At 35.9% G+C, this 14,494-nt stretch overlaps 1 protein-coding gene across 7 annotated transcripts in view; it reads right to left on the minus strand.

Moving 5' to 3' along the window:
* RIC1 (RIC1 homolog, RAB6A GEF complex partner 1) overlaps positions 1 to 14,494 on the minus strand; it is a 133,533-nt gene that overhangs the window by 18,871 nt on the left and 100,168 nt on the right. For all 7 annotated transcript variants that reach the window (XM_082404336.1, XM_082404335.1, XM_082404334.1 and 4 more), the window contains 7 exons: positions 11,462 to 11,606; positions 10,731 to 10,779; positions 8,947 to 9,099; positions 7,072 to 7,275; positions 1,805 to 1,843; positions 1,371 to 1,481; positions 417 to 506 (listed from right to left, as the gene is read on the minus strand). In XM_082404336.1, the coding sequence (XP_082260462.1) occupies positions 417 to 506; positions 1,371 to 1,481; positions 1,805 to 1,843; positions 7,072 to 7,275; positions 8,947 to 9,099; positions 10,731 to 10,779; positions 11,462 to 11,606 (791 nt within the window). The remainder of the gene's footprint in view (positions 1 to 416; positions 507 to 1,370; positions 1,482 to 1,804; positions 1,844 to 7,071; positions 7,276 to 8,946; positions 9,100 to 10,730; positions 10,780 to 11,461; positions 11,607 to 14,494) is intronic.

Here is a 14,494-nt window from a genome sequence, read left to right on the forward strand (position 1 = left end):
AATTGTGATGTACTATTATGAGATACTCCTTTTAGACCTGCACATTTAGACCTGATACAAGGAGATCAGTAGTTTCTCAAAAAATAAATATAGAAATCAAAAAGTTAATAAATCTCTAAGGACAGCCATCTTTATAAACTTCTCAACTTTTAACTATTTTTTATTATTTACAAACTTTATAGAGAATGTCTAATGGCTAAAATCCTTAGAAAAAGTTATCACAGAAGTCCTGATTATCCCTTTAAATTTTTAAGTAACCTGAAATGAAAATCCCATTTGTTAAAAATGCCAAATTCTTGATTAAAAAGTAAAACGTTTTGTTCATTTTCAATAGGTTATTTTTATATAAAACCAAACTGTGCTTAATATATTTAAAAGGTAAAAATCTTGTTATTCCTGAGAAAACAAAAACATACCTCTTCTTGACGATCACTTATGTTATAGCATGCAAGGACAATAAAATCATTCCACCAGGCTAAGCCACCTGTCACAATCATATTTTGCTCCTTAAAAGAAAATATAAAAAACATATTTACATTTATTCCTGCCAGTTACAGACTTGTAAAATATTCCTAATCAGACAATGAAAGCTCTAATTATTTCTGCTCTACTCTCTTCCCGCCCCACTCAACAGTTAAGTATTACTCTAGGGCCTTTATTAATAATGATTCACATCCTATTTTGAAAGAAATAAATATTTCTGTAAGACATAAAATACATCATTCAAAATAACTGGGTACCATGTAGCATCATTATTACACATTCAACAGACCTTGGTTTAAATTCTGGCTTTATCATTTATCAGCTGCTTGACTGAATCCTAGTTTCTCTTTTATAAAATGGTGAGTAACAATAGTGCTCTCATTGGGTTGTTATGAAGAACAATGAGATAACATATGTGGAAGTGCCTGGTACACAGTAGGCACCTATTAAATGTTAACTTCCTTCTTTTCCTCCTATTTGATTCTTGCAAAATCCAACTGCATATGTTTGTATGCTACCCAAATATTTATGTCATACACAGACAAGCAGAGAATGATCTCAAATTTTGTGGAGATTTATTCCGATCATATCTGATGAACTCTACCTGGATCATATCTGATGAACTCTACCTGGAGTAAATCCTCAAGTTACAGGATTATAGTGTCTGATCTTAACAAGAATTAAAAACAAACCAACTATCTCAATACAAAATCTTTTATCAAATATCAAGTACTTTATCAGAACTGACCCTTAGATATAATCCACTGTCATTTTTTAATATTTGATTTTACTTTTTAATAAGTAAACAGTGGTTTACTTTATACTTATTTCATATTGTAGTTCTCTCATACTTTGAGAAATAGGTTTTTAATTTCAAAAAGACTAACCTGGGTAATGTTTCCAAAAAGCTTCCATTTTTTGGTGAGTAAAGAGTAATGTGCAAAACCAAACTTGCCAACCACAGCAATATTCTGTCCGAGCTTATCAATAGCTGAAAACTGATTAAAAAAAAAAAAAATTAAGAGCTCTTTCTTGAGTTTTTTAATTAGGCGTAAAGAGCTGAGGATTATGTCAGGCAAGCAGACTATTAATAAACATTTGCTAAGAGAATTAAATGTAAAATGCTAAATTCAAAAATCTTAATATTTATACATGTTACATTTGACCAAATTATAGATTTACACTAACAATGTACAAGGAAGCAAGTACTGGAATTTTACTTTTATCAATGCACCCACTGAAAGGCTCAATTCCCAGAATACCTCTTACAGCAAATGCTATCCAATAAAAGTCAACACCAACAAAGTAACAAATAACTCACCCGTATAGGCCAATTGCTCTCTAGATAGGTGCTGGAAATCTATAGAAAATAACACATCAGTTTGGTAAGGCTTCTGAAATGTATTTAAAAGTAAAGCACGTAAAAGCATTAACATCATAATATGAGATTAATTTTCCTGTAATGTTTAAAATGCTCCCAAATAAGGCTTCCCTGGTGGCGCAGTGGTTAAGAATCCGCCTGCCAATGCAGGGGACACAGGTTTGAGCCCTGGTCCGGGAAGATCCCACATGCCGCGGAGCAACTAAGCCCGTGCGCCACAACTACTGAGCCTGCGCTCTAGGGCCTGCGAGACACAACTACTGAGCCCGCATGCTGCAATTACTGAAGGCCACGCGCCTAGAGCCTGTGCTCCACAACAAGAGAAGCCAACGCAATGAGAAGCCCGCGCACCGCAACGAAGAGTAGCCCCTGCTCGCCGCAACTAGTGAAAGCCCGCACGCAGCAACGAAGACCCAACACAGCCAAAAATAAATGTTTTTTAAAAAGTGCTCCCAGGGCTTCCCTGGTGGTGCAGTGGTTGAGAATCTGCCTGCCAATGCAGGGGACACGGGTTCGAGCCCTGGTCTGGGAAGATCCCACATGCCGCGGAGCAACTGGGCCCGTGAGCCACAACTACTGAGCCTGCGCGTCTGTGGAGCCTGTGCTCCGCAACAAGAGAGGCCGCGAGAGTGAGAGGCCCGCACACCGCGATGAAGAGTGGCCCCTGCTCGCCTCAACTAGAGAAAGCCCTCGCACAGAAACGAAGACCCAACACAGCCAAAAATAAATATAAAAATTAAAAAAAAAAAAAAAAAAGTGCTCCCAAATAATGAGTATTATTACCAGCAGCCAATATTTCACAACTCCTGTCTTAACCATTTCATTATATGTTTCTAGACATCAGGCGTTCCTCTTTTTTCTCTACAGTTTTTGTTTGTTTTAAATTAAATATTGAACACTCAATAAATATAGAATGACAAGAGATATTTAGAGAAGCATCTACTAAGGCAGCCAAGAATTGTGTAGATGAACAGTTTGGGTTCGCTGATATGAACCATCCCAAAAAACCCTTATCTAATAAAATCAGAGCCTCAGCAAGAGTTTTGTTTATGTTTTTTTAGTGGAAATCTCTTTTATTTTTACATTTTTCTGATAAAAAAGCAATGCATGCTTATAAAATTTAAACAATATAAAAGTGCACAAAATACAAAGTGAAATTCTTCTGTTATATCATTGCTATCTCTAAACAAACAGCCATATATATATGAGTGTGTATAAGCTACTGCTTTTTACTGGGGTGTTCAACTTATTCACCTACAAGTACTTTTAATATATTACAGATATTAACTCTTTATCTGCAACATAAGCAATAAATATATCTTTCCATGTCGTCTGTCTTACATCTTTGTACACAGTGTCTTTGTGTCACTCTGAGAATTTTAAACTTAAAAAATCCTCTGTGAGGTATCAATGTAGATTAAGTCTAGCTTTACTGAGACTGTGATCTCTCTATTAGCCTGCTGAGTAAATAGTTTTCATGAGCACATGGTGAATGCAGTGTGAAAATTAACAGAACAACAGAACAAAGGAAAAATCTTCTGTTCCTGGAATAAGAGAACCTTCAATTTAATTTAGTTTCCGTTTACTCAAAGAAAAATGATTACATATTTAAAAAGAGAAAGCCAAATTAAAAAGCCAAGTAAATGCAATCAAATCCAATAAGATTCTTTGTGTAATGTGAAGACAAAGCAAAAATCAAGTAAAAATAATATGGTGAAAACATCTGTATTAACCTTGATAAAATTTATTCATAAAACTATTTTTGTTAGACTTCACTTATTATCCAGTAAGTCAACCTAAAATCTAAGTAAATTAATAGCTTTTAGTACATTAGGAAGTTCTTAACCCCAGTGCTGGTTTGTGGAAGCCTACCTTACAGAATTAAAAATAACTGTGTCAGGATAGATACGCTTGAAGAATGCTTAACTTGTATCTTAACAGATATGCTGTACCATTCAGGCCAACCAGTAAAATTTGCTATGATGGGTGGAATTAGTTCAGAATAATGATAATCTGAGGTAATAATCAGGTGGCGAAGTAAAATTTGAAAGTAGTTTTGTAGGAGGCTGTAAGTGAAATTCTTTTTTTGGATGAAGAAAATAAAAACAGTCACTTGAAGAAGGATGTTCCTGGAGCACAACTGAGCTAGCCATCCATGACACTGAACACCCCGCCCCCCACTTTCCCCAAACCTTGGTGTTTCATAAGTATTTGTGAGATGTGTGGGCAGGTAAAGTGGGAAGTGAGATCTCACTGGCAAAGTGGACTCCAACATGAAGAGTTTCTAATCATGGGAACCAAGGTTAACTTATCATAACGATCACATTCTGATGACCATCTCTAGGAGAAAACAAATTCTTTTACCCTCCAAAAGTATATGAGATGCCACAAATGGCAAATGGTTTACTTTCAAAACTTAAAATGAAGCTTTCTTTCTCATATGGTTTTGTGTCTTGAAGATGCTATGAAATAAGAACAAAAACTTGTATTTGCCCCAGGAGATCTATACGTTACCTGAACTTTGAGTTCCACCCCTAATACTGAGAACAGGAAATGGCAGAAGTAAGAAAAGAGGCGGCTAATGAATAATGAAGAAACTCGGGTTAGGAATGCATAGTCAGGGCACAAAAGTCATGTCATACCACTGGGAAACTCAGTGCTAAGGTACAGAATCTCTACTCTTAACATCTTAGGATTTTTCAGTCTCTCGGAGAACCTAAATCTACCTTTTTTCCCTTAAAGTTATTCTGCTAAAACCATGTCTCCTACCTAGACTACTTTCTTCTGTAACTGGTGAGACTGTGAGGGCCATCAACCTAGGAGATATGATCTGTGCCAAATACCTAGAACATTTGATACACATTGTAGAAATGAGAGCAAATCGTTTATAAATGAAATAGCCTTTACAATCCTCTTTGTTGACCTCCCTAACATAGTGCCTGATACATTACCCTGCTTCCGACAAGTATGTATTTGTATTATTTTTGTTAAAGGAGAAAACATAGTTAACACAGGATCTTCTGACCAGGAAACTAACGAGTGTAAGGTAGAAGGCTTAAACAAACAAACAAAAAAATCCAGTAGTCTAGATGAGGAACAGACAGAGCAGCAGAATTAGCTGGAGTTCATGTGATGAACTCTAAGCTGTACAAGAAGCATACAAAGTATAAACCACGCAAACAAAGCCACTGTGATGGAGGATGCGGGCACTTATCCTACACAAGAGCATATGTTGAAGGGGGAATTAAACAGGCACCCATGTTTCTTCAGGGAATACTTACTAATGGCTAAAATGTCTGGAAGTTAAAAGCATTAACATTATATGGACACTGTAAACCACACTACCAAACGAACACCACCACAATGCTGCATTGACTCTTGTGGCTGGAGTGCCAGCAAACAAAGCATAGGTCAACTCCAAGTAAAAAGAATGTCAAATAGGCACATTCTAAGTTTTAGATCAAGGTCAGCAGTATATTATATGCTTCAACATTTAGTACCTAGGTTTTAAAACAGGTTTGATTATTACTTTAATTTATATCATGGTAAGGACAGAGTCTGCCACTATTCTGCTGTGTGACCTCGGGCAAGTCACCTAACTTCCCTGAACCTCAATTTCCTCATGTATAAAACCTAGTTGGACTACATGATTGCTAAGGTCCTTCAGGCTCTAAAAATTCTATGAGTCCATTATAACTTAATTTGGGGGGAGTACAACTCTAGCATTATTTTTATTAGTTTTAAGGAAACTGAAAAAATTACGTAAAGCTAGAGTTAAACAAGTTTATCTTTCTAAATATTTTAGATACCTAAAGAACAGGATGACAGAAGAATCTTGCTAGTATCTACTTTGCCTGAAGTTGTAAAATCAGTGTTATATGCTTCTAATATGGGATACTTCATAGATGGCTACGAACCACAGAATCATTGAATTTTTGAGCTGGAAGGAAATTCAATTTTTGTTATTGCCTGATGGATTTTTGAGTTCCAGACCTACCTTCTTTGATCCTCTGCTCTACTTGGCTCTCTGGCAACACAGACCTGGCTAGGCAGAACTGGCATTGATGCTAGGTCAGTGTAGAATGAATAGTTCAAAGTATGGGGAAATGAAAATAGCAGAGAAATGGCTATAGGAGAGAAGGGAGCAGTGGAAAATTTTAGTCAAGGAAGTAGCTGATGCAGTTTTATTTAATAACTGTTACTAATTATAAAATGGTATGCACATTGTTTTGATTTTATGAATTTCTTAATGTAAGTTAAATACATTTTCTTTTAGTGTGTACCACATGTCAATGTAGGAGATATTCCTCCTTCAATTTTTCACACAATGACCATTCTTATGTCTCTCATTATCTCCACTCAAAGTCAACCGAAAATAACATGGGAGCTGAAGTAAGCTAGTAGGGTGAAAGTACAGAATGTAGAAGTAAGACAAAGAATTGTGGAAATAGAAAATGACTAAAAGAAACTAACCCAAGAGTAGGCTCTGATGTACCTAAGACATTCTGGCATGAAAAGTGGGAAGAAAACACTCAGGACTTTGAAATGTGTGTGAAAGTTTCTTTCAAGAAACTTCAATTTACTGATTTACCCAAATTAATTTTATTTGGTATCGAAACTCAGAATTAATTTCTATATTAAATGTCAATTTATCAGAATTACTAAAAGAAACTACTAATTTAATAATAATCTGGAACAAGACTGAGTAATAATAAAATTATTAACAGTAAGGTTCTAGACTAATCAGAAGTCTGCAATTTGGGTCCAAAGTCAGGCAATTAACCTCAATGTGTCCCCATTAGGACTACAAGGTCAGCTGCACAAGGTACTAATCAATATTGTCACTTTTCATGAAATTACTACACTTTAGCCTATGCAAATCCAGACCTAAATTTACACCAAAAAAAAGGCTAGAAGTAAAATAAACAGTCTTGCACAATAAGAGGACAAAGCATAAACTTCCAGTTTTTTAAACTACTCACTTACTAATGGACTTAAAGCAGGTGGGAACACAATCTACATCAGGTGGAAAGAAAGGAGAAGACAAGAGGACAAGAGCACAGAACAGCAGAAGAGAGACATGACAGTCAAAAAGTTTACAAAGTTTCTCAGTTTTCTAAAGCAACAAATGAAATACTTAAATATCTGCTTCAGGGTGCTATCTTACCAAGGACTAAGTCCACAGTCAACAGCATCTGAAGACTTACCTGTACTACATGCCAATGCCGATGACCAAGTAAAGTGCTTAAACTCTGAGACTCTAAACTGCCATCTGCAAATGGGCTCTTTTCCTGACTGGGCTTATGATCAGAGCGTGCCGAAGTACTCCTGGGATTCTGGGTTTGTGAGGCCTCTCCACAGTTCAAGTACAATCGATCTTCCCCCTGAAGCAACACTTGCTCTTGGTTACTCTAGATGAGGGAAAAAGGAAGCAGAGGGGAGGGAAGCAAATAAAAACAAGTTAGTATAAGGTAGGGGAAAGTAATACAATCAATTTAGTTTTATTGTTGGAAATGTACCATACATCTCAATGCTGATTTTCCTCACAGAGGACAAGACTACCTAATAATCTCACACACTGTTATATTTAACAGACGACATTTTAGTGATTACTTCCCAGTGTAAATAAAATCTTTGTTAAAGTCTGTTTTATCATACAGATTCCAAAACATGCCCAGGGCAATGCTATGAGAGATTTTCCACCTGAAAGCTGAATAAGACCACTCAATGTCTACAGTTTACAAACTAGTTTCATATACGATACCTCATGAATGGTAGTAAGAAAACATGTCTGGTCAAACAGTTTGTGTGTATACGCTCATCCATGTGCCCACATGGTAAGAAGAAGGAGTGGATTACAAACAGGGATAACTGGATACTGGAGGATCTTTTAAATCATGGGGAGGAGGAAGAGTAGCCTACATTTGTGGTCCTGGTTCAGAACAATTCAATAATTGCTTGGTGAAAGCTTGGTTAGTACCAAGGAGTGTACCAGGTTCTGAGGATATTTAGACAAAAATATAGTTTCTACTCTCTGTGATTATGCCCTGGTTTTAATTAAAGGCCAGTGTTTTCAAATGTGGGCAGATTATTCACTCACTATTTAAATTAGATCAGCACCCCAGCCACTCACCTTCCCATTGTAGTCCAAATGTCGTCTTGATATACAACTCGGAGTGCTTTTAAATTATTTATTTGGGATGTGCAAGCAGAGAAGAAATCCTCTACTCTTGTTTTTCTTATTATTCAGCTATAGTAATGAGGTCTGAGATCCAGGGTATTTTCATTCTTTCTCAATGTGTTATATATTTTAATTAGAAATTGGTTGCACCAAATATTTAAAAACCCATTGGTGGTAGATACTAAGATATGCACCCCTATCATATAACATATCACTGTTACTATATATCAACAATATATCATATTAATATCTTATTTCAGACTGATAAAACATGAGTTTATGTCATAATTTGGGGCAGTGTTTCCCAAAGCAGGATTCTAGGCTTATTTTCTTCTAGGCATTCCTTAAAAATTCATAGTTAAATAAGCTTGGGAAACAATGCTTTTTATATACCAACTCCTGGACTTTCATGATGCACATCAGCATATTAAAGACTCGAGTCCTATGTTAAAGAAATCTCTACAGCTTTGTTTAACTCCTTTATTTCACACTTACAAGACAACAGAAATTTTTCTTGTCCTATGTAACTGCTATTGATATTTCTCACAAGTAGTGCCTGGTGGAACATACTTTGAGACATGCTATTCAGACAAAGACTAAATTTTATTCAGGTTATTCAAGTGAATCTGTAAACACTGCTTTTCCTCAAATTGCTTGTGATCCTATTAAAAAAAGAAAAAAAAAAGCATGGGACTCCCCCGGCGGTCCAGTGGTTAAGACTCCACGCTTCCAATGCAGGGGGCACAGGTTCAATCCCTAGTTGGGGAACTAAGATCCTGCATGCCACGAGGCAAAAAAAAAGCAAAACCTGCTCAGAAATAAAATTGTCATAAGGAAGAGTCATATTCAAATATGAAAGCCACTAAAAAAAACAAACGGAGTTTTAATTAAATAAACTTACCATACAAGGGTTTACGGTGAGTGCACTCTTGAGAAACTGAAATAGTAGAATGCTAGGCTGTTTAACTATGCTCTTGGAGTCAGACTCATTTTCAGTATTTTGAGAACCAAATCCACTGATTACCCACAGGTGATAGCCTTCGGCACCCCAGCTCTTGGAGAGAGGAGGAGGGGGAAAGAAGACGCGGCAGGGGTGGGGGGGAGAAAATCAAAGCAATAAAAAGTTTGTTATTTTTTCCCGGTTTGAAATATTCAAATTCTGAAATAACCAACAACAGCATTATTAATGACTTCTGAAGGCTTGAGAAACCATAACAAACAACACGGACAAGAATTATACCTACATGTACTACATCTTAGATCTCCAGTAGAAACCATCACTGCTCTCCACTTAGAATAGTGAAAACACTACATACCAATCTTAGCTCCAAAACCTAAGAAATGCCTACTGCTCTCTGTAACTTCTCCATTAATTTAACTGCCTCTCAAATACAAAGAAATTCCTTACAGAGACAAGACCCACGTTACATAGCTGAAGCTTTACAAAGAAGCACCCAAACACATGCAGTTTTGTACAGAACAAAGAACACTGGATTGGAGGCTATGAGACTAGGGTTTTGCACTCCAGCTTGGCTACCATTTTGTTGTACGACTTTGGCCAAGCTATTTGGTTTCTTGGGGTATAAGTTTCTTCCTCTGTAAAATGAGAGGGTTCAAATAAATTCTCCAGGCCCAGTTCATTTTAATATTCTATAACTAGATTCCATGAGTGTTAAAAAAAATTTTTTTTTTAACATTAGTAATTCCCAATCTGCAAGGCCAAGAAAATACTAATGGGGGGAGGAGAGGTCCATAATTGTTCCAAAATTTCAGAAGTCTAATAGAACTTTTGCTTTCCCATGAAAAGTTTTAGTTGCATAAGTTAACTAAAATGCTTAGATTCTTAGTTTGTGATTAAAATATTAACTTAGTGAGGCAGGTAACACTGGTTGTTGCATGGCATTCAGAAGCACTGATCGGCAGTCAGAGAAATGGTGTTTGAAAACTTATTTTAAAATATGGAGGTGAGGAGAGCCATCAAATGGGATCCTTGGTGGTGAAAGGTTGGGAACCCCTACTGAAGGCAACCATGGTGGTCTTAATTCTTCGAGAAACCCATGATCAGACAATGCCTTCCTCTGTGGAGCAGGAGAGAAAGGTAATGAAAAGCCTCACAGCCACTAATTCCTCAAAGATGGTACACAGAGGGCTATAGAAAGAAAATGTTTGTATGTAAAGACAGGGGTTACACCTCACCGCTTTCTACAGAAACTCTTGAAAACTGATAGTAAAAATATTGTTACAACAGGGACTACAATTCTTTTGACATACATCTATGGAAAAAATTTTAAATATGCTCAAATAATGTACAAGCACATGTCCTCCAGGAAAAAGACCCAATGAGCATTTCACGTTATGTTAAAAGAAAGGAGGCCATGGGAAGTGGGTGCTATTGAGTCACATAAGAAATGTAGGTATGCTTTGGAAAAACAAAGGCCTGATTTGAACAGTCACTAGGTTCACAGAGATGACAGGGCTTGCTGGACACATCTAAACAAAACCAAAATCAAATACTGAAAATTGGGCAGCCTCCTGATTTTTAAAGATAATACTTTTATCAAAGCAAGAACTGTATAAGAGTCTGCTGAGACTAGAATAGCTTTGTAATTTTATCAGGTCAACATGAGAGAAGAAGAAAAAACCAAGTTTTTCACACTGTATCAATATTTTATAGGAAGAACTTACCATAGAGTTGATCTTAAGGGGATCTTTTTTGGTACCATCAGACCTATAACTGAAACACAATAGAAACTTAATTAAAAAGAGTCTTCTAATTGCATGTAATATTTAGCTTTAATTTTAAAAAACTGATTTTGTTCCTTTGAAAGAGAAATACACAATACTGCATGAAATATGAGACTCCTGGTTAATACACCTAGGTATATCACTGAGATACAGTCTTCCAGTTACTAAATAACTTCTTAACAGGGTCATGCAGTTTGGGAAGGTGTGTTCATTATGTCAGGACTGAAGTTCAGGGTAGTATATGAAGTGGACAGAGATATTAACCCAGTTCTACCAACCCACTGAGTTAACTTACATTAACCCAATGAGATAATGTAGTTTTTAATTTCCTACTACTTATTTATGTATATAGCTTACCACTCTTATTAGATAGTAAGCTACTTGAAGGCAGATTCATGTCTGATTTAGCTTTGAATCTAACATGCTATCATATACACAATAGGGGTTCAATAAATAAATGCATTTTCACTGAATGGTCAGTTTTAAGAGGATGGAAAGAGGATGGATGTATGAGGAAACAATACATTCTGAATAAATTAATTCTGAACCTTATAAATTGTTTTGGGTTCAGAGTCAAGGCAAAATGGTAGCTGTATAACAAAGTTTCTGTGTATGTGTACTGTCTTGGAGAAAATGGAGTTATTTCATCTAAAATTTCTTTATTGACTCACGCAAAATCTCCTCCAAGTGTACAAATCAGCTGAGCTCCAAATACACTCCATAAAGAAAGGCCTCCATATTCCCAGGTCACTATTACAACACTATTGTCAGGAGACCATCTGACCAATTTAACAGCTCCTGTTTTGTTCCAAATGTCTGTTAAGAAATTGTGAGAAGAGTTAAAAATAAATGATTGCTTCATAAATACTATTTTTTACAGCCTATACCTTCAAGTTGAAACAAGCAGAAAGGCATGTCTGCTTCAAATAATGAGATGAATTCTGTTCGTTTAGCGCTATTTAAAATCAGTATGGTCATTAGCCTTGACCCGATCTAAGCAGAACAAAGTCAGTACCCAAGTGATTTATATGAACCAAAAACCATTTCTGGCCACTATTAGCTTAAATAACTATAACTGTGTAGTCTTAAAAAGCCTTTGGATTTGGGCAAATCAGTTTCTGTAAGATGGGAATAATATTTCCCTTGAATGATTTAACACTGAATGTCAAAGTACTCTGCAAAGTATGAGGTGTTTTAAAATGTAAAATAATATTTTACCATGATCTCCATGTTCCATCAGCAATATCAAAGGGATCCAAGTTAAAATAAATTGAAGCTTAACCTTATATTAGGATTAAGTAGGTAAACTCCAGCCTCAGTACCACAGGCGCTTATATCTTCTTTTAACTAATAATAGTTCTTCACATATAATTATTAAAGGAGAAAATTTCATTGTGTAGTAAAATCCAAGTTTCTTTACTGCAGAGTTAAATGAAACATACTAGCATTTCCCATCAGCAATTCAAAAAGATCTATAGCTTTCACCTCTTTAAAATTAAAATTCTTTACATCTGCAGTATTAATAAATTTTTGCTATAAGTACATTTGCCACAAAGGGGTGGTATACAGATTTTAGCCTACAGAAGACAGCCTTGGTTAATAGAGTAAGTAAAACTTTTTTCCTCTGCCTATGTTTGAATCCTCACATTAGCATTTCCCACCATAATTCAAGTATATGAATAACTGTGTTATTTATGTATATAAAAAATAGTATGGAAACACAAAAGACCCCGAATAGCCAAAGCAATCTTGAGAAAGAAAAATGGAGCTGGAGGAATCAGGTTCTCTGACTTCAAACAATATTACAAAGCTAGAGTAATCAAGACAGTATGGTACTGGCACAAAAACAGAAATATAGATCAATGGTACAGGATAGAAAGACCAGAGATAAACCCATGCACATACTGTCACCTAATTTATGACAAAGGCGGCAAGAACATACAATGGAGAAAAGACAGCCTCTTCAATAAGTGGTGCCGGGAAAACTGGACAGCTACATGCAAAAGAATGGAATTGTAACACTACCTTAACACCATACACAAAAATAAACTCAAAACGGATTAAAGACCTAAATGTAAGACCGGACACTATAAAACTCTTAGAGGAAAACACAGGAAAAATACTCTTTGACATAAACCACAACAATATCTTTTCTGACCCACCTCCTAGGGTAATGAAAATAAAAACAAAAATAAACAAATGGGACCTAATGAAACTTAAAAGCTTTTGCACAGCAAAGGAAACCATAAACCAGATGAAAAGACAACCCTCAGAATGGGAGAAAATATTTGCAAACGAAGCAACTGACAAAGGATTAATCTCCAAAATCTACAAGCAGCTCATGCAGATCAATATCAAAAAAACAAACAACCCAATCCAAAAATGGGCAGAAGACCTAAATAGACATTTCTCCAAAGAAGATATACAGATGGCCAACAAACACATGAAAGGATGCTCAACATCACTAATCATTAGAGAAATGCAAATCAAAACCACAATGAGGTATCACCTCACACCGGTCAGAATGGCCATCATCAAAATATCTACAAACAAATGCTGGAGAGGGTGTGGAGAAAAGGGAACCCTTTCGCACTATTGGTGGGATGTAAAAAGATACAGCCACTATGGAGAACAGTATGGAGGTTCCTTAAAAAACTAAAAACAGAACTACTATATGACCCAGCAATCCCACTACTGGGCATATACCCTGAGAAAATCATAATTCAAAAGGACACATGTACCCCAATGTTCACTGCAGCTCTATTTACAATAGCCAGGATATGGAAACAACCTAAATGTCTAATGACAGATGAATGGATAAAGAAGATGTGGTACATACATACAATGGAATATTACTCAGCCATAAAAAGGAACGAAATTGGATCATTTGTAGAGATGTGGATGGACCTAGAGTCTGTCATACAGAGTGAAGTAAACCAGAGAGAGAAAAACAAATATCATATATTAATGCATATATGTGGAATCTAGAAAAATGGTACAGATGAACCTATTTGCAGGGCAGGAATAGAGACGCAGACGTAGAGAACGGACATGTGGACACAGCGTGGGATAGGGAGGGTGGGACAAATTGGGAGATTAGGTTTGACATAAATACACTACCATGTGTAAAATAGATAGCTAGTGGCAACCTGCTGTTACCACTAGCACAGGGAGCTCAGCTCAGTGCTCTGTGATGACCTAGATGGGTGAGGTGGGAGGGAGGTCCACGAGGGAGGGTATAGATGTATACATATAGCTGATTCATTTCATTGTACAGGAGAAACTAACACAACATTGTAAAGCAATTCTACTCCAATAAAAAAAAAATTCTTATCAAAATAGAAAAAAAATGCCCAATAAAGCCATATCAAATGATGAAACTAAAACAAAACAAACAAATAAATAAATGGGAACATGCATAAGAAACCTCGTATCTTATTAGTATACTTTACACATTTAAGAGCAAAATTTAAAACCAAACCAAGAAGAAACATACAAACTCAAATCAAAGCTTACAAAAAGGTTATAAACAGTATTCCTATTAATCCCAAGTAAACATATATATACATATGTACATAATATGCATATCTATTTTCCAAGTATTATACACATATTAAAATCTAGTTGTAGAGATATACAATAAAATGTTAATGATAGTTAACCTAATCTTCAAGTGGTAGGAATACGGAAAATTTATCTAGCTG

This window comes from Balaenoptera borealis, assembly GCF_965194805.1.
Source record: "Balaenoptera borealis genome assembly, chromosome: 8".
In the NCBI taxonomy this organism is placed as follows: Eukaryota; Metazoa; Chordata; class Mammalia; order Artiodactyla; family Balaenopteridae; genus Balaenoptera; species Balaenoptera borealis.